Source organism: Alternaria triticimaculans (genome assembly GCF_023758025.1).
Source record: "Alternaria triticimaculans strain BMP 0046 chromosome Unknown scaffold_7, whole genome shotgun sequence".
Lineage (NCBI taxonomy): Eukaryota > Fungi > Ascomycota > Dothideomycetes > Pleosporales > Pleosporaceae > Alternaria > Alternaria triticimaculans.
In genome coordinates, this window is record NW_026055964.1 from 1,350,588 (window position 1) to 1,369,125 (window position 18,538).

The 18,538-nt window shown below is 52.4% G+C and overlaps 8 protein-coding genes across 8 annotated transcripts; 4 read left to right on the top strand and 4 right to left on the bottom strand.

Moving 5' to 3' along the window:
- Window positions 1–1,480: 1,480 nt before the first annotated feature.
- On the top strand, window positions 1,481–2,164 carry J4E78_005814 (uncharacterized protein; the record flags this gene model as incomplete). The annotated part of the gene is made up of 1 exon (XM_049366430.1): window positions 1,481–2,164. The coding sequence occupies one exon, from the start codon at window positions 1,481–1,483 to the stop codon at window positions 2,162–2,164; it is 684 nt and encodes a 227-aa protein (XP_049222156.1).
- Window positions 2,165–4,160: 1,996 nt separating this feature from the next.
- Window positions 4,161–4,769, top strand: J4E78_005815 (uncharacterized protein; the record flags this gene model as incomplete). The annotated part of the gene is made up of 2 exons (XM_049366431.1): window positions 4,161–4,300; window positions 4,361–4,769. The coding sequence occupies 2 exons, from the start codon at window positions 4,161–4,163 to the stop codon at window positions 4,767–4,769; spliced, it is 549 nt and encodes a 182-aa protein (XP_049222157.1).
- Window positions 4,770–4,819: 50 nt separating this feature from the next.
- Window positions 4,820–6,056, bottom strand: J4E78_005816 (uncharacterized protein; the record flags this gene model as incomplete). Its single annotated transcript, XM_049366432.1, has 2 exons — window positions 4,820–4,908; window positions 5,108–6,056. 2 exons carry the CDS (start codon window positions 6,054–6,056, stop codon window positions 4,820–4,822), a joined length of 1,038 nt encoding a protein of 345 aa, XP_049222158.1.
- Window positions 6,057–6,372: 316 nt separating this feature from the next.
- On the bottom strand, window positions 6,373–7,560 carry J4E78_005817 (uncharacterized protein; the record flags this gene model as incomplete). Its single annotated transcript, XM_049366433.1, has 1 exon — window positions 6,373–7,560. The coding sequence occupies one exon, from the start codon at window positions 7,558–7,560 to the stop codon at window positions 6,373–6,375; it is 1,188 nt and encodes a 395-aa protein (XP_049222159.1).
- Window positions 7,561–8,090: 530 nt separating this feature from the next.
- Window positions 8,091–9,856, bottom strand: J4E78_005818 (uncharacterized protein; the record flags this gene model as incomplete). The annotated part of the gene is made up of 2 exons (XM_049366434.1): window positions 8,091–9,705; window positions 9,774–9,856. 2 exons carry the CDS (start codon window positions 9,854–9,856, stop codon window positions 8,091–8,093), a joined length of 1,698 nt encoding a protein of 565 aa, XP_049222160.1.
- A 427-nt stretch (window positions 9,857–10,283) lies between these two features.
- J4E78_005819 (uncharacterized protein) lies at window positions 10,284–11,534 on the bottom strand (the record flags this gene model as incomplete). Its single annotated transcript, XM_049366435.1, has 4 exons — window positions 10,284–10,642; window positions 10,695–11,168; window positions 11,219–11,327; window positions 11,388–11,534. 4 exons carry the CDS (start codon window positions 11,532–11,534, stop codon window positions 10,284–10,286), a joined length of 1,089 nt encoding a protein of 362 aa, XP_049222161.1.
- Window positions 11,535–12,092: 558 nt separating this feature from the next.
- On the top strand, window positions 12,093–13,163 carry J4E78_005820 (uncharacterized protein; the record flags this gene model as incomplete). Its single annotated transcript, XM_049366436.1, has 3 exons — window positions 12,093–12,379; window positions 12,433–12,800; window positions 12,850–13,163. The coding sequence occupies 3 exons, from the start codon at window positions 12,093–12,095 to the stop codon at window positions 13,161–13,163; spliced, it is 969 nt and encodes a 322-aa protein (XP_049222162.1).
- A 356-nt stretch (window positions 13,164–13,519) lies between these two features.
- Window positions 13,520–18,421, top strand: J4E78_005821 (uncharacterized protein; the record flags this gene model as incomplete). The annotated part of the gene is made up of 6 exons (XM_049366437.1): window positions 13,520–14,032; window positions 14,442–14,933; window positions 14,994–15,629; window positions 16,709–16,793; window positions 16,875–17,260; window positions 17,309–18,421. 6 exons carry the CDS (start codon window positions 13,520–13,522, stop codon window positions 18,419–18,421), a joined length of 3,225 nt encoding a protein of 1,074 aa, XP_049222163.1.
- Window positions 18,422–18,538: the final 117 nt, after the last annotated feature.

Genomic DNA, 18,538 nt, shown 5'->3' on the forward strand with positions numbered 1-18,538 from the left:
TGCGAAACTACGTCATTCCATCTTTTGTAGAGCCCAAGCAAAATCGGGCCGTATCGCGGTTGTAAGGAGGAATCTGGGAAAACAGTAGAAATCTCAAAATAATGGAGAACTGGATAGTGGAGCCGGGAGGTGCTGCCGCGTTATCCCAGGTTGTCGAATGATACGGGTAATGCTCCGTGTAGGCAGACCACGGTGCCAGGCTTCAATAGTGGCAATTGTCACGGTGATCCAAAGTTAATGTAGTCTGTCAGTGTGGTGTATTGGAGCCGCATCAGCTGAATCATCCACGGAGCTGAAACCCTATCCATGACCATTCCATGAAACATTTCTGGAGGAACGCCACCGGGTTCGGTGTAGTCGAGCGTCGGCTGCAGGCACAGAACAAAGGTTCACGCAAGCAGCCTCGTCATGCTCACGACGAGCGTGGCAGGGCGGATGTAGCGGGACTCTAAGCAGTTCCGTCGTGGCCTCTCAGCGACGCGAGCGAGCGGCGTGTGAGCAGAAGAGGGTGTATGATGGACCAAAAGAGGCAAGCCTGAAATGAGGCTGAGTGGGAACGTCGAGGTTGTGATGGTATGCTGGTGTGATCTGCCCCGCCGCTAGCGCTGTATCGTGACTGCGTAGTGTCTTCGGGCCTTTGGCTCCACCCTCGACGCCTAGTGTCGCCAGTCGTCGTGACGGCTCGCTGCAATTTGCACGATCGCGCTGTTCAGTCTCTGGCCATAGTTTGATATCTAGCGGCACTCCATGGATCGTCAGTCCTGCATTAACGGCCGTCGAGTCCGCAACACCTAGTGGCCAATGCGCGCGTGCAGCCTGCAGGTCATCCTACACCGAGATGGTGTGCCGCCAACCATCTCATGTGGCCCGCCCGCCATCACTCTGCCTGTCACCCATTCCTTTGCGCCCTGGGATCCTTACCTATTCTGCTCACGCTGCACTAAGCTTCTCATCCACACCGCACGCTAATGCGCATGCACTGCACATGCAGGGCACCTCTTCCGGCTGCTTCGCTCGCCTGTCAACATAAGTACCCAAGGAATCCTCCAGAATATGCATCCCGTACCCAGACATCTCGCGGAGGATAAACCACGGTTCCTACTAACTGTCGCTTCTTGCATTGCCCTCTCCCAGGCAAACACCTCCCAGGCAGCACTCGCATTGTCTCATATTCGTCGCCTCTCCCACGCCGCCCACTCGTGACTCTTCCAGACGCCTACCCAAAGTCACGCATATATAGCTTGCGTGCGCCGCTCACCACTGGCGAACCTACTACCAAAATCTCCTACCAGCACCACTTGTGAACTCTCTTCACCGAGCGTTCGCGAGCTGCTGTTTCAGGAAGGACCGGCCAGGAGCCGGGGGAACGAACACCATTCTCGGTCACATCGCCTTTGTCAAGGTTGAATCAAGCGCTAAGCCATCACTGCCTGTTCGACGTTCATCGCTCCTTCGGAAATTCAAGGACTTCCTCTTAATAATGCCTTCCTATCTACGAAGCACCCCTCGCGCCTACTCCTTCCCACCATGGGTCGAGAACGGCAGCGACGACACTAATGAAAACGATCTTCCGGACATCGACGAAGACCCCTTCTCGCACTTCATCTCACCACCCATCACTGAGGCCGACGACCCGTACGAGCTGTCCCTGAGCGCAGGCATCGACGTCCAGGAAGGACCGCGCACCACCAAGTCTTCCAAGTTCAAGTCCAACCTCGCCAACAAGTGGACCCGATATGTCAAGCACAACCACAGCCAGCTCCACACTCAGTACCACGCGCCTACCATCTACGAAGAGGACGAGGAGGAGTCTTTCATGGGGCTGGACGACGATCGATTGAACGACACGCCACAAGTCGTGTCTCAGCTCAGCCCTCCACGGATCAGAATCACTGAACCATCACGAGGCCGCGCACAGGATCTCGCAACCCGCAAGCAGCAAAACCGTCGCCGGTACTCGCGCACACTATCGGGTCATCGCCACTCATGGAGAGAACCCAGCCCGGACCTGTTCACTGTAGACGAATCTGAAGAGGAGGATGTTCCTGCGCTACGTCGCGCAAAGACTAGGAAGCCCAAGGACGGCGCAGAACGCCGGAGGTCATCGACCCGATCAAAATCAAGAGCACGAGTCGACTCGGTAACGGGAGAGTCGATCTTGTAGCACGGTAGTACGGCGGGATAGAGAAAAAGGTGCATCATGGGGTAGGGGTTGGATACACAGCATTGCGCGGCGTTGGTGGCTTTTTGACTTTACACACAGCATTGGAAGGCGTTTTTGGTATACCACGGGCTTGCATTTTTATGGTTACACGCATTGGGCGGTGTTTTACTGAGCATTTACACATACTGTACTGCATTGCGTGCCGCGGCAGCATGATAGCGATCGAACAACAAACAAATTCCACTTCATAATATCTTCAGGCTTCATCCCCTCCTTCGCACTTGGCTCGGTGATATTGCTATGACGACCTCATCAAACGCAACGGGCCAACCCCTTCCATTGACAAGCTCCGTCGGCGATATACTGAGTCGAGCACACGCAACCATCCCCCACCCGAAAACGCGACTACTGCAGACTAAGAGACAAGCGTGCAGTACCGTGACCTCACGCCGCATAACCCACGATAGCGAAAAACCACCAACAGCGCCCAAATTACCCCTCCACACGCCAGCAGCGAACATCCCTCTTTCGCGCGCTTACCGCTCCAACCCTAAACCATCCGAAAAACCTCCGCGGCGACTGTCACAGCAAGAATAATCGGGTCTCCCGGCACCACCGCTACAGAGGCGAAGATAATCTTATCGTACCAGCCAACTCAATTTTTTTCTTTCTCCTCTTTCCGTTCAGCCTCACGATTGCCTGCAGCAGACCAAGTCGTGATTTTCGTCTGCCATTACTCCAACAAGGACTAGCCATACCGCTTTGTTCTGTATCTTGCATGCAGCCTCGTGCACTGCGCATGTTGCATGAGCAAGTGTGCCCAAGAAACATCTACCGGCATATATCCATCAGCTTCACCAACCACGTTTTCGGATTCTTTACCCCTCACTTCCTCCATTCACGAAGCGCAGCGTGCCGACAATATCGCAGAAAAAGGGTATTTTGCACCGCGCATCTTTTTTTGGTGTGCTTTACGCGAAGAGATCTACACATGTACACAGCTTACCTTTCCCAAAGTTGATACAACATGACCTGATGTATCGTGACCACTTGTCATGTCCACGCTTTTCCATCCGCTTCGGATGGCAAGACCCTGCGTTTTGGACGATGTACCCTTTTGACCCTTACAGATAGGACGGCGATCTTACTATGGCGTGCCGCACAGGGTCACGCGGCGCGAGATAGGCGGCGGAGGGCTTTGATCCGGGGTCGGCATAGTTGACGATGGTACTGAATCATGAGGCTGCCTGGCGTGATTGTGATTGCGACAGGCGGGGTCTAAATCTTTTTTGGTGGTTTCCTCGTTACGACGGTGGGGTGGGGTGTGGGTTGGGCATGTGGCCTGTCTTCGGGAGGAGAGTGGCTTCCTGTGTAGAAGGGCCGACTCTGTGGGGTCGGTATTCGGAGACCCACGGCGCGGATTGGTGGCTGGATAAGATAAATGTGAGGTTGGGTGTGCGACGCCTGTTCGCGATCGAGATCGTGAAGGATGTGGTGTTCGCCGTGTGCATGGCATGATGTGCAAGACGTCGTCATGTCGGAGAATCTGGATATGTCGTGCGCAGCGCTGCAGCCGCCTGGCTGTCTGCGACGCAGGGCAATGATAATAAGGAAAGCCGATCCATCTGGCGTCTCGCTAAGTGGACCACAGCCTGGGGAAGCTTACGCGTGGAGTAAACTGGGTTTCGGGAGGCGTTGGAGTGGAGATGATCACATCGCCACAACTACCAACGAAAGGGGGATGTTCATTACAGTCAACGCTGCTGAACATATCCGATGGCAATTGTATGCTTCAAAGATGCCAATGTGACCGTGGGCGTGCTCGTACAAGCCTGATGCGCGTGCCTAGTGCGAACCTTCCAAGGTTACGCGCACTACGCGTCGGTCGGCATGACGTCGTCACCTGAGACGCGACTCCAGCTTTCACCACCCATGCACCACATCCTTACACATCGTGACACCCTACCCTACCATCTCAACGCCCTATAGTACCATCATGCCGCGCTTAGATGAAAACACACACCAAACCCTCCGCGATGCAGAACAGGGGATCCGAAGGCGAACCGCGAGTGCCTGGGACAGCTTCAGCAACTTCGCCCTACGCGACAACGTGCTCGAAGTAGCCGTTGGACTGATGTATGTCACTTCCATCTAACAAGACAAAATCCACATAAGCCATACTAACTCACAACCCAGCCTCGCAGCCGCCTTCACCGCCGTCGCAAACTCCCTCGTCTCCTCCATCATCCTCCCCATAATCTCGCTCCTCCCCTTCCTCTCCCGCAACCTCGACGCCAAATTCGCCATCCTGCAATCCGGGCCCAACTACAACACCACCATCTCCAATGGCTACAACACCCCTAAGCAGGCTGTCGACGATGGCGCCGTCGTACTAGCTTACGGCGAGTTTTTGGACAAGATTGTCAGGTTTCTGGTCGTGGCGCTGGCGCTTTGGGTTGTGGCGCTGGCGTATTCGAGGGGCAGCGGGGATAACATCGTCAAAAAGCAGGTCAAATGTCGGTTTTGCAGGAAGTATATCAGCGAGAAGGCGAAGAGGTGTGTGAATTGTACGAGCTGGTTAGATGGGAGAGAGGATAGAGGGTAGGCTGTAGTTTGGAAGGTAAGTGTTTATATTGATACAACTAAAATGATACATCAGTGCGCTACAAGAGCTCGATCTTCATTTCGTTTTCTCCAGTTCGGAAGCACAGCGTCTCCATATCGCATGCTCGAGACGATCTTCTCTACAACTAAATTCCCGGTTGTCCCACCGTGTAATTATCCCACGAATGTGGTTTGGTCCAACTGGAAGATCTAATTCTTCTTGCAAGTATTTCAGATAAGGAATCTTGGGTGATGCATATCTTCTAGATCCATACCGATAATACGGAATGCCCTTCCAATCTAGCTCAATACGACCCCTTTCAGATGTCACGACGTTACCATGGACTTCGAAGCGAAATCCAGCCTCGATTTCGCTTGCTTGTATAAGCTTGATATGGGCGCACGTAAGATCCTCCGTTTCGCCGTTGACGTAGGCACCGAAGAAGTGATGGGGCAGTCCGAGTAGCTTCTCGGCCCAATCCTCATCTTGGCCTTCTTCGTTGAGACGCATTGTGAGATAATGGGGATGTGTTTTACTCGAGCTGCTCTTGAAGCCGAACGGTGCTATAGTCAGGTATGTCGCTTTCATGTCTGGCTTGTCGAGAAATAGCCGCTCTAGCCTGATGGGCATGCCGTGGAAAGAGAGGTGTACTGGGAATCGTGCCAACTCTTCTCGGTCAGCCTCATTGAGCTCACTAAACAGTGTTTCCTCGAATGTGGCCGTTTCTAGAATCACATCCGGCATCTTTACGCCGCCCCCAAATGAAGGAGTCTTCTCTCTTGTCCAATGCTCAGGCGGAGGATAAGTTACATGGATGAACTGATCATACTTTGTCTCATCACAAGACAGCAGTACTCTGGAATCTTCTGCGAGACTGCTAAAGTAGAAGTGAGAGCCCTTTCTCAAGGTCCGCGTAAATCCTCGTTCTAGTACCTTCGCTCCAACTTTCCAATCATCGCAGTAATAGTTGACATCCAACGAACGGAGAGCCGTGATGAGGCTGGGTCGACCTTCCAAATCGAACTTCTCGCCAAGCACAAAGTTAGTCAGAAAGCTCTCTCCATCCCAGTCATGGGCGAGGTCTTTAATCGAGGAGCCACGCCAGCTGCCGAAGTCGAAAAAGTATCGATCTTTGTTCTCAGGAACTTGGCGCCTGTTCTCCTCCGTGGGGCGGAAGGTATACCCTTTATTGTGCCGTGGAAACACTATCTGTTGAAGCCATTGATCATATTGATGTGGTTTGCCTGGAGACTTCTCGACGCGGCCGTGCTGGATTCGGTCCGACATTTCCGGCTATGTTTGAGAGGAAGATAACTGTGTTGAATAGGTAATGGAGCGAATAAATTTCTGCGATAAAGGGGGCGGTTATATGGGAAAGCAGCAGAGACAAAGGTTCAGCTTTAAAAAGTTGCCTAATGAACAGGTTAAGACATCAACCTGGCTTTGTTTCACAGCAGTATAAGACACGCACACGAAAGCGGCTATGGTTTCATGGATGAACATTGACCCCTCACATGCGGAACGTGGGACAAAGACCTGATGCACCTCACAACTCCAAGAGCTACCCCTCCAATACTTTGTAGAAAAATGACATAGCGATAACTTACTTGGCGATGCGATCAAACGCACAAGCCTTCCAAATTCCATCCGGCAGCAGATTATGTTTCCAATCAAATCCCTTTGCCCATCTACCGCGGTATGGTGGCGGAATAATGCCCTTGGCCAGGTACTTCTCTCCAACCACTGGCGGTTCAACACCTTCCTGCAGAGTCATGTGCATCGTTTCGCGATTCCATCCATCCTTCAAGGACTGCGGATTCTTCCAATCTGGCTTAACAGATATCTTGCCCTCGTCAACTGCAACGATAAAGCACATCATCTCAAAACGAAGGCCAGTCCTAATGGCAAATTCGTCTTCAACCTTCTCGAAATGAGTGTCCTCCAAGTCGACGTCTTCTGTGCTGTGTAAAGCGCCGGAGAAGTGGTAAGGAAGCCCCAGCATGCCCAGCATCTCGTTCGGTGTTCTTCCCTTTTCATCGAGCTTCATAGTGAGATACAGAAACTGCTCTTCCCCATCTCCACGTATACCGCAGGGTGCTATGGTGAGATAGGAGCCCTTCTTCTCTGGGTCATCAAGGAACAGGCGTTCTATTCGAATCGGCACTCCATAGAAAGATACCCGTATCGGGTACGTATCCCAACTTCCCCCTTGTTCCACGTTCGTCACCTCAGGTCGCAGCGCAGAAAGGGGCTCTGCATCGAAAATTACTTCCGGTTTATCTTTCGCCCATTGCGACGCCTTGTGAGGCGACTCCATGTCGAAAAAGTTGTCGAATGGTGTCTTCTCTGACGATATGTAAACTTGTAGATTGGGATTGAGATGCTTGGGAAACATGGCGATCTCGTACTTCGAGCCGCGTATGGTCCCCCTTTTGAACCCTCGCTTAGCGAGTCCATCAGCAATGTACGGAAACAGAAAATCTGTATACCAGCCAGAATGAAGGGAGCGCAGGGCGATGACAAGGTCAGGACGACTTGCTAGATCAAACTTTTCGCCAAGTATCCAAAGTAGGAAGGCTTGGCCGCGGTCTCGATGCTCGTAGGCTAGCTCGTGGATGGTTTTGCCATTCCATTCGGAGAAGTTGAAGACGTAACGCGCCTTGTTGTAAGAGTGCAGACGGCGGTTTTCGGGTGTAGGTTTGAAGAAGTATGGCTCGGCATGGGCAGGATAACGCTTCTTGTACGGAGTCGTCTGTTTGCCGATACGGCCGTTTTGGACGCGATTCGACATTCGGGCTCCGTGGGAAGAATGGGAAGCACAGGTTCGCCAGTACAGTGTCAATTTATGTGTTGTTTCGAGTTCCAATTGATGTATCACAATGAAGTGAAGTAGGTAAAGCCCAGTAATATGTACGGCGCAACTGTGCTGTTGCTTGAGAGATGTAAGGCAGGATGATAGGGGGATGAAAGGGAGATGAAGTGAGGAAGAGACGGGACGAGAAAGAAGTACCTGCGTAAGGAAGGAAGAACAAACTAACAGTAGCTGAGTAGAAAGATAATGATAGGATGGAAGTCCGGAGGAACTATGAAGATGACGTAGGTGAAGTTCAAGTAGCTTCATCTACCAGTAGGTTTATGGAGCTAAGCCATTTACGGTCAGCCACCATCAAAACAAACCTTAGAAGTACCAGGAAGCTGGACTGCGTTACAGAAGAATGTGCATATGACGTAGAACTTGTTCTGGGCTTCTTACTCGAGCTTGAAGTGATTTTGCGAGTAGAGGTAAATCTCACTATCCTCAAGACTTCCAGAAACACACGCCTAACCCTCCAAAAACTTTGCAACAAACTGCGCGACCTCTCCCGGCCTCTCCACCATGGGCAAATGACCCGCCCCCTCCACAACCTTAAGCTCAACCCCACTCCCCAACTTATCCGCCATATTCTCCTTCATAGTCTTAGGCAACACCCCATCCCCCGCACCCACCAAGAATGCACCCTTCCCCTTATACCCAGCCATCTTCTCCCTAATATCGTACTGATGCAGCGCCTTAACCGAGTCCCTAAATCCAGCCAGTGAATTCGTTTTAACCATATCTTTGACGCGCTGAATCTTCTTTGCTAGCTCCGCATCGTCGTAAGACTCCTTTACGAACCAGCGGCGCACTGTCACTTCTGCGAGTTCTTCGCCGACAATGGATTCGCCGGATGAGGCGGTTAGACCCTCTTTCTCGGCGACGGCGACGCGGTCGTTCCAGGCATTCGCGTTGGATGGGGGCGCGAAGGCGTTGGTGTCGCAGCCTATGAAGGCGGAGATGCGATCGGGGTAGGAGAGACCGGCATTGAGTGCTGTTGCGCCGCCGAGGGAGACGCCGACGATGGAGGCTTTCTTGACGCGGAGGGCGTCGAGGAGGGCGATTACGTCGTCGGTAAGCGTGTGTACTGTGATGGGCGATGTGGTATTCGCTGGAAGTGTGTTGCGGCCACGGGTGCTGTAGCGGAGGATGCGATACTTGTTGTTTGTGGCTTTTGTGAACTCGGCTACGAAGTCGTCCCAGATGCCGTAGTCGACAAGTATACTGTTTGAAAGCACGAGAAGAGGCGCATTGGGATCGCTGGAGCCTTCGAGGCGGTACGGCAGTTGCACGCCATCTTTTGTTGTGACGAAGCTCTCGATTACTGGTCGCTTCTCTGGTGTCGTGTGTGCTGGGTATGTCTTGACCATGCCTTCTGAACTTTCTGCTGGTACTGTGTCTTTACTCGCCAGACTTTGGAGGTCGCGCTGTGCAGCACCAAAGGTGTAGTAAAGATCGTACACCCTCCTCTTCCTGTCTTTTACGACATCCTTGTAGATCTTATCGCACCACTCCGTCGTAGTAGCAGCCTTGAACTCTGGTCCTCCTAGCCCATTCTGGGGCGCGTACTCGTGCAGCGCGAGGTACTCTTCCTCGGTCTTGTGTCCGCTCTCCAGATCTAGGTATGATGTTACGAATCTCCTTGTCCTCCTCCAGCCGGGAACCTTCTGGAGAAGAGGTACGTGTTCCTGGTCGTACCACTTCTTCAGCTCCTCTTCCTTGTCTGCGCCCTCGTGTAGTGCGAAGCTCACGGCTATCATGACGTTCTTTTCTCCCTCGTTTTCAACTTTCTGCAGGTCCTTGAAGTCTCCACCCTTCCATTCCCCGAGTAGATCGTAAGATCGCCTGTCGACAAAGATCTGCTTCATAGTATCGCGTTCTCGTTGCGATTGCACCGGTGCGCTTCGAAGCTTCGTGTACGGTTCCCTAGTGAGCCACTCGAGTTCGTCGAAATCGTAGATGGCCATCCATTCTGGCTTGTCCTTAGACCCAGGCGCGCTCTCGAGATCCGTGGCGCGATAGCGGAAGCCATTGTTGCAAAAGGGAAGACGGAGACGATTGGGGCCGTGTTCGTTCTGGTACCTTGGAGGGAAAAGTGTCAGGTGGGATCGTGAAGTGGCAAGGATGCGACTGCGGAGGGGTCAACTTACCAATCGTGAAACTGTGCTTCAGGCAAGCCCTCTTTGGGCTGCATCGTCACGTACAAAATGCCTGGTGTTGATTTGGCAGCCATTGTATCTGTTGTGTGGGTAGCTGTAACCTTCAGTGTTAGTGTCGCAAGTAGATGAGAGACGACTGGGTGAAATGGGAAGATTGGAAAACGATTAGATTCGATGGTTGCGACTATACTACTCCAATTATCTCGTGCAGGCCATGACGAAGTTGGGGAAAGAAGAGCTCCCCCGATGGCATCTGCCGGCTGGCGTTGGTTCGGGCGACGGCGGTACCGCTGCCCCTCATTCTTCCGAGGCTGAACACAGACCCGCCGCTACCACGCGCGTACGCTACGCTTCGGGACGTGGAGGACCATCAATGCATGCAGTACCTAAGTACTCACCCATATCTGAAATCATACTAGCATGCTGGAGATGAAGTTTTTGTGATGCCAATTCTCTTGATGCTACCCATGTATCCTCTATGCCCAAGTATTGTATATCGGTCTAGTCATACCAAATAGCATTCATACCGAAACCCTTCGCACCAATCTCCAGCCTTGCAACTCTCGCTAGAAATTCATCCTGCCATCTATATATCTCCACGCCACCCTTCTCGTCATCTGTCAGGGCTAACCACTCGTCGGACCAAGGACACGGCGATACTGCATTCGAGTGGCCGCCAGACGTCGGTGTAGGATTGAGGCAAATTTGTCGCTCAATGGCACCTGAGGGAGCGATCTTGAATGCGGCAATGTAACCAGTAAGGGAGAAGGAGTTGGATCGGGAGGTTGCGAAGAGGTAGTTTGAAGATTTAGTGAGGAAGCAAACGTCGGAACGGTACATTGTGGTTGCATTGGGGATACCTGAGCGTCATAGTTAGTGACTGGGATAGCCGGGAGTAGGAGGTGGACTTACCAGGGGGGATCAATGGGTACGTCTTGTGCGTGTAGACGGGCAGCTTGGTCTGCGGATCAATCACGTACTCGCACAACCGGTTCCCTCCCTCCATCAAGGCATATAGATAGTTGCCCGACGGATGCATCTCTACCCACCTAGGATGGTCTTTCGGCGCGGGCGCCTCAGTAAAGCCTACTGTTTCAAGCCTTCCCTCGTCATCTATCTTCTTATGGCACCAGACGCGATTTGCCCACATATCCGCGCTGTAGAGATAGGTCTCTGAGGGATCGAAGACCATACCGTGGATGGCAGTCTTGTCGCAGTACTCGAAGTTCTGGATGTTCTCTTTGATGTGGCCTTCCGGGTTGACCGAGAAGATGTTGCCGTAGCCAGCATAGTCGTAGAACGGATTGCAGTACACGGCATATGGAGGCTTCTGAGCGGGAAGGAGGAAGATCGCACGGGTCTTGGTGTCGGCATCATTTGCTTTGGCTGTTGAACTTGTCAGTAATGGCATCGAGCTTTCATGGTGTGTCGCTTACGATGTCCGCCCATGGGAAAGCTGCCTGTATGCACGATCTCACTCGGGCTCTTGACTTCGTGCGAGCTCCATTTCTTCATAGAAGCACCGTAGATGTTCTTTCTCTTGTGCTGTTTCCCTGGTCATCAGCCATTGTTGGTCGCATCCAAAGTCGAGAGTTGCGCGCATACGTCGAAAGCCATCCAGCTTATGGGCTCATCTTCTGGAATCTCCGTCTTCTTCACCAGCTCCAGCTTCAATGTTTCATCATCAAATGCGACCGTGATTATCACACCTGGCGGCGTCCAAGTGCCGATCATGAGGTGATGTTTGACCATGTTGGTGGTTGCTTCCTTCTACGGGACGTGTCTTTCGCGTAAACAAACAGCTCGCAGCAAAAGCTGTCACTCTGGGATGTATGCCGAATACTCCCTCCGCCTTGCAATAATTCAGCCATCGCGTCGCGTCTCTAGACTTCCGGGGTCTGCGCCGAAGGCGGGGCATTAGTGCTGATGACGCTAAATTGCGAGGGAAAAAGGCCGGGTAAGACTTCTTCCACATCGGCTCCCTTTTAATTCGCCAACCCGCCCAGCGCGAGGCGGGGCAGCCGTCGCGACCTGGCGCAGCCTTCGGCACTGTAGCTCCTCGCGCTCATAGTACGTTTGAAAGCCGGTACAGCATGCCGCCAGACAGCTCTGACAAGGTCTCGCCTGATCCGCGGCTAGAGAGACGGCCATTGTCAACGGTATCGGTTCGGTTGGCTGCGGGCGGTAGAATTCAGTTACTATTTATTAAGCTCATGCCTCCCAGGCATGATGTCTATTCCGCACTACTTCCCTTCACCAGCCCTTTGATACCCTTTGTACCTTGATTCCGTATATAACTACACATCCAAAATGGACCCAAACACACAGACAGCGCCTGAGGTTCAGGAGAATGGCTCGCACCGCTTCGATCCCAACTTCACCGACGCCGTCATCAACGCTATTGGACCAAATGTGCCAGACCGGACGCGTTTTGTCATGGGCAAGCTGATCAGACACCTTCATGACTTCATCCGCGAGGTTGAGCTGACCAACGAGGAATGGTTTGAGGGTGTACGATTCGTGAACTCCATTGGCAAGACTACAACCGCCACCAGGAACGAGGCGCATCGCATCTCAGATGTTCTGGGTGTAGAATCGTAAGCTATTGAACCCTGAGCAATTTTGGAACGTCATACTAACGTCTTCTCAGATTGGTCGACGAGATCGCACACAAGCACATCAACGAGTCTGGCGAGACACCCACCTCCTCCACAATCCTCGGCCCCTTCTGGTCACCACACTCGCCATTCCGCGACCTCGGCGACACCATCATACGGAACCCGCATCCCGATGGCCAAACCACTCTCATGCACGGTGTAGTCATGGATCTCGACACCAAGAAGGGCATCCCCAACGCCGTCATCGACATCTGGCAAGCGAGCGCAAACGGAAAGTACGACTTCCAAGATCCCGAGAACCAGGAGCCCAACAACCTGCGCGGAAAGTTCACCACAAACGAGAAGGGCGAGTATTGGTACTACTGCTACAAGCCAACAGCGTACTCGCTGCCTACCGATGGTATGTTATCCTCTAAAGATATCTTATGAGCAAGACTAACACACAACAGGCGCCGCTGGCCAACTCTTCAAGACTCTCGACCGCCACCCCTTCCGTCCCGCACACATCCATCTCATGGTTTCAGCCGAGAACTACAAGCCGCTCATTACGCAATTATACCCCCGCGACGACCAATGGGTCTCGAACGACACTGTCTTTGCCGTCAAGGACGATCTGCTGCTAGACTTTGAGCCTAGCAAGGACCCCAAGGCGAAGCTCGACTTGACATACAATGTCACGCTCGCACCAGCGGGTAAGAAGACAACTAGATTGGAAGGTATCCCTAGGTTACCGAATGTCTTTGATGAGCAGAGCAGGTTGTAGATTAGTTCGCTTTTTGCGGTGTTGGATATGTATATATTTCATATAGTTGGGTCTACGGAAAACTACGCATGAATGAATCTTTGATCGACTGATCTTCCAAAAACTTGATTTACTCACTCTTATCTGAACAACTAACAATGCTCACCAGTGCCATGCCTCGCTATTCCGTATACCGGAAAGTATATCCGTGATAGTCCCTGCATATGCACCAGAGTGATATATAATCTCCCTCTTTCCTTGCATCCTTGCATCCAATGTTCCTCCGTCCACATCTAGCAAAGCTCAGCCACCCTCAAACCCGGCCCATCATATCTGCTATCTACGTGCGACCCCTCAGCACTACATTCCGACCCAAGATGCGCGTCCCCTACGCCCCAAGCGAGCCGCCGAATGAAGAAGCCCGCCCAATCTACGAGCGCATCGCCGAGCGACGAAAGCCGCGCCCGCTTATCCCACTCGACCTTGCGCTCCTGCACAACCCCGCCGTAGCAGACGGCTGGAACTCATTCATCGGCGCGATCCGCACGCAAACCAGTCTACCAGCCAAATTGAAAGAGCTAGCCATAAGTCGCATCGCAGTGCTGAATCACGCAGTCCACGAGTGGGACGTGCATGCCGCTCTAGCATTGAAAGCAGGCGTGTCCAGAGAAGTACTTCAGACTATCTTTGATTTACCTGTTACAAAACATGGGATGGTGGAGAGGGAGGGGCTGTTGGGGTTCAGCAAGGAGGAGTATGCGGTTATGGTTTATACGGATCAGATGACTGTGGGTGTGCAGGTGGAAGATACGGTTGCGGAGATGGTAAAGGGCGTGTTGGAGGACACCATGGTTGTGGAGTTGACGGCAACGGTCGCGGCGTATAATGCTGTGAGTAGGTTTTTGGTCGCGCTGGATGTGGGGGAGTGTAATGACAGGGCAATGAAGCGTGTCAAGGACCTTTGAGGGCTTGTTGGTGGTGCTCTTGTCTGTTCATAGACGGGGATGGAGGGCGGAATTACGCCGCTTCCCTCTTCCCCGGACCCTGGTCCTCCGCAATCCATCAGTTAGGAAGGTGCCTCGGTCCATCAGCCGTCGCAAACCGAACTCCCAAGATGGTATTGCCAGACATCTCACCACTTTTCTTGACGAGTTTCTTTCGACCTTTCAATTTCCAGTTTATACCATCATTAAAATGGCCTCCCTAGCCCCCCGCCTCTTCACACGCAGCATCCGGCAAACACGCGTCCCTCGTGCCGCCATCCTCTCCACTACCACAGCCCGCCACGCATCGACCAAGCACCCCAAAGCCTTCACACCCCCCTCGCAATCCGACCTCGACGAGCTCCGCGACTCGGTCCGCGACTTCGCCCAACGCGAGATCCCCGAAGACGTCGCCGCGCGCACGGACAAACAAAATGAGTTCCCCAACGAAATGTGGCAGAAGTTCGGCGAAGCGGGTTTCCTAGGCATAACCGCAGATGAGGAGTTCGGCGGACTGGCAATGGGCTACCAAGCCCATTGTGTTGTCATGGAGGAGCTGTCGCGGGCGAGCGGCAGCATAGGACTGAGTTACGCGGCACACAGCCAGTTGTGCGTCAACCAGTTGATGTTGAACGGGAATGCGGAGCAGAAGAAGAAGTACCTGCCTGGTTTGATCAGTGGGGAGAAGATTGGTGGGCTGGCTATGAGCGAGCATAGTGCCGGGAGTGATGTTGTTAGTATGAAGAGTACGGCGAAGGAGGTGGATGGCGGGTATTTGCTTAATGGCACGAAGATGTGGATTACAAACGTACGCTTCCTTGTCATGTATGGCTGTTAAAGGAAATATATGCTAACACTGTCTTCACAGGGCCCGGACGCACACGTGATAGTCGTCTACGCCAAAACCGAACCCAACGCCGCCTCCAAAGGCATCACAGCCTTCATCCTCGAGACCTCTACCCCTGGCTTCAGCGTCGCGAACAAACTAGACAAGCTGGGTATGCGTGGCTCCAACACCGGCGAACTCGTCTTCGAGAACGTCTTCGTCCCCAAGGAAAACGTCCTCGGCGAGATCAACCGCGGCGTCCGCGTCTTGATGGAGGGCCTGGATCTAGAGCGCCTGGTTCTGTCGGCGGGACCGCTGGGTCTCATGCAGGCGTCTCTTGACAACGTCCTTCCTTACACACACCAGCGGAAGCAGTTTGGTACGCCGATCGCGCATAATCAGCTTGTGCAGGGGAAGCTGGCGGATATGTACACGAAATACCGGGCTAGTCAAGCTTTCACATACAGTGTCGCCCGCGCTGTGGATGAGTCGCATGCTAGTCCCGATATCAAGACACAAGACTGCGCAGGCGCCATCCTGTATGCGGCAGAGAGGGCGAGCGAGGTCGCGGCTGATGCCGTGCAGTTGATGGGCGGCATGGGATACATGAACGAAGTGCCCGTTGGTAGAATACTTAGGGATGCCAAGTTGTATGAGATTGGTGCTGGAACGAGTGAGGTGAGGAGAATGGTTATTGGGCGGGCGTTTAACAAGGAGTGGAAGCAGGAGATATGAACGCTAAAAGGGTAACGAAATCAATTGCATGAAAAATAAAAGTTAAAATTTACTTCTAAACAGGAACTCTTGCCAAATGCGACAAAGCGTCTTACTAAGTAAGACCCCTAGAGTCCTTCTTTGCTTCCGCATCCCCAGTTCCATTGTCTTTGCATCAAACCACCACCTCAAGGCCATCAACAAAGCATTACAAGAGGCTTTGACGTTATTTGTCGAAATGGAGATGCGATTTCACTTGAGCGCAGACTTGCGCAATCTGTTTTGCAAATCCTCGCATAATCCCCCGTAACGTTCCAAGGCACCCGGCACAATCTACATGCAATGGCGAATCCTCCGCGCCCATGGGTCGATAATGTCAACGGTTTTGACACATACGGAAGTATAGATGCCGATGATACAACGCTCTACAATAACCTCCCCGACGATCCGACGAGAAATGCGTTTCTTGCGCTGATGCGATGGCTACTCCAAATAAGGGGCAGAGATCTTCCCCGAGGATGCCCAGGAAGAAAGGTCGTAGCACAGTGGAACAAGAAGAGGAGATATTGGGAGAAGAAAAGACCCCCTGGTCAACCTGCGGCGACGGCAGTTGCGCCAGGCGCTGCTCCGCTGGTCGCTCCACCACCCCCTCTACCTATTCCACCGCCACCAGTATTACCAGTAGCAGGACCACCCGCATTACCGGAGGCTGACGACAATGATGCGTCCGCGGCGTCATCGGAAGTCTCGAGCGGCGAGCGCTCGCCTACCTTTTTTCTTCAGAATGACCCTGAACGCAAACGCTTCTTAGCTCCTACAGCAGGTCAGAGAAAAGCCTTCTACAATCATGATAACGGTCGTTGGAAGTTTGCGATGACTCTGCACCAGACTCGGCTCGACGATGGCAAACGGCGTTTCAGCCAGGGAACAATGCCTCGCAAGTCCGTATACTTATGTGTTCGTACCAGCAGCACTGGTGAAATTGAAGAGGTGAGTCAAGGTTAAAAAAAAATAGCCAGGTAGCTGTGCTAACCTATCACTAGCGCGTCACGGTCAAATGTCTGGAAGCAATATCAGACAAAGAGAAGAAGGACGCCAAGGACGAGATTCATATGAACCAGATAATTAGTACCCTCAATTGTTCGCATATGATACCATGTCGTGGCCACAGTCACCGGAAATCTACCAAAACACTCCGTACTCATACAGGAAACCAGGTTTTAGAAGGACATCTGTACAACATATACACGTCGTTTGCTGAACTGGGGACTCTCGCACGCATCCACGACGGGCATAAGAAAGAAGAGAGACCTGTGCCCGAGCACTTCATTTGGTACTTTCTCAGCCAAGTGACTGAGGCACTACTGGCGTTGCGGGATGGTACCTGCTCATCACCGAATGCAGCACCCGAAGACCAAGAAGAGACCTGGCGGGCAATTGTGCACTCCGATATCAAGGATGCGAACATATTCCTGCAGGCCGCTAATACCAAGTATCCTGCATATCCGAACATTGTTGTTTCTGATTTTGACATTGCCTGTGATAAGGGTACAGACGAGAGAAGATACGACGGTACGCCTGGCATGCAGCCCCCAGTAAGTTATCTGTATCTCCTCGTTCTCTCGATACTCATCTTTCAACAGGAACGAGAGCATTCCGCGCTCAAGGAATTGGATTGGTTCCCGGAAAGATGGACTGTCTCGGAGAAGTCGGATATATGGAGTCTAGCCATGACAGCCTGGGCGCTTATGGTCGCTCATAATGAAGGTACTGACTTCTACGACGAAGCCCATGAGAGATGCAAAACTTGGGTGTATAATGATGAATTCAAGAAAGGAAATGTCAGCCAGAAGGAAGGGATCTTTCCAAGACGTCTGAGCGAGCTTCCCAAAGAATACAGTGTCGGTCTGTGCGAGATCGTCTCGGAATGTCTGCGATATGACCCGGATGGTCGTCCAAGTCTAGAGAAATTGCGAAAAGTCATCGATGATCAATTGGCCAGATTGGACCGCATGTACGGCGATGAGATAAAGAAGCCAGAAGGCACCATTGTCGACGACTCCAAACTCGCGTATACCCCAGAAGAGAGCGATACTTGGGCACAGTTTGCTCTCGGTCAGACCGTTGAACCACCACGGAAACGGCGCAAGACGGACGACGCTGGCGCCTTTAAAGATGAGTTGGCAAAGGTCATCAACGATTGGAAATCCAAATCCAGATATCCCGTATCAGGCGCAGCAGACCGCGATGCTCTAAGTTCGGTTGACCAGATCATCAACGACTGGAAACCCGAGTCTATAGTGAGATTCCGAGCAAATTTGCCCCAACTACACGCTTGGCGCTACCTTTTCACCTGTATTCGCAAACGTACATCCCCAATAGCATACGTCTATAGGTACGACAATGACAACGAGGAAGATCCATCGGAGACGCTCAAGCACGATAACAAAAGGGCAGTGCTTGAAACACTGCGCGATGTGGTTGTGCCCATCGCCAAAAATGTTGCTAGGACAGTCGCTAGTGAAGCAGCAGAGAAGAATGGAGAGGAAGCCACACATGCGGAAATTGAAGGTACTCCTGAGATGATAAGTCTTGACACATTACGGCATGCGATAGAGTGGGGTTTGGTGCTTTTGAATGTTGGTGCGGAGCCGAGAACTCCGAGATTGAGTGAGAAGACAGAGATGCATCGTGGCATGCTTGACTTTCTCTTCAAGGAACCTTCTGGTGTGTACGACTATGATCCAAATTACTAATTCCGTTCGCGTACGGCTGGCGATGCTGAGGATGCGTCTTCCTCTCCTTCGTTGAGCGACATACGTAGCATTGACAAAGCTTTGAACACGGATCCGTCACTGGGTTCGCCAGATCAT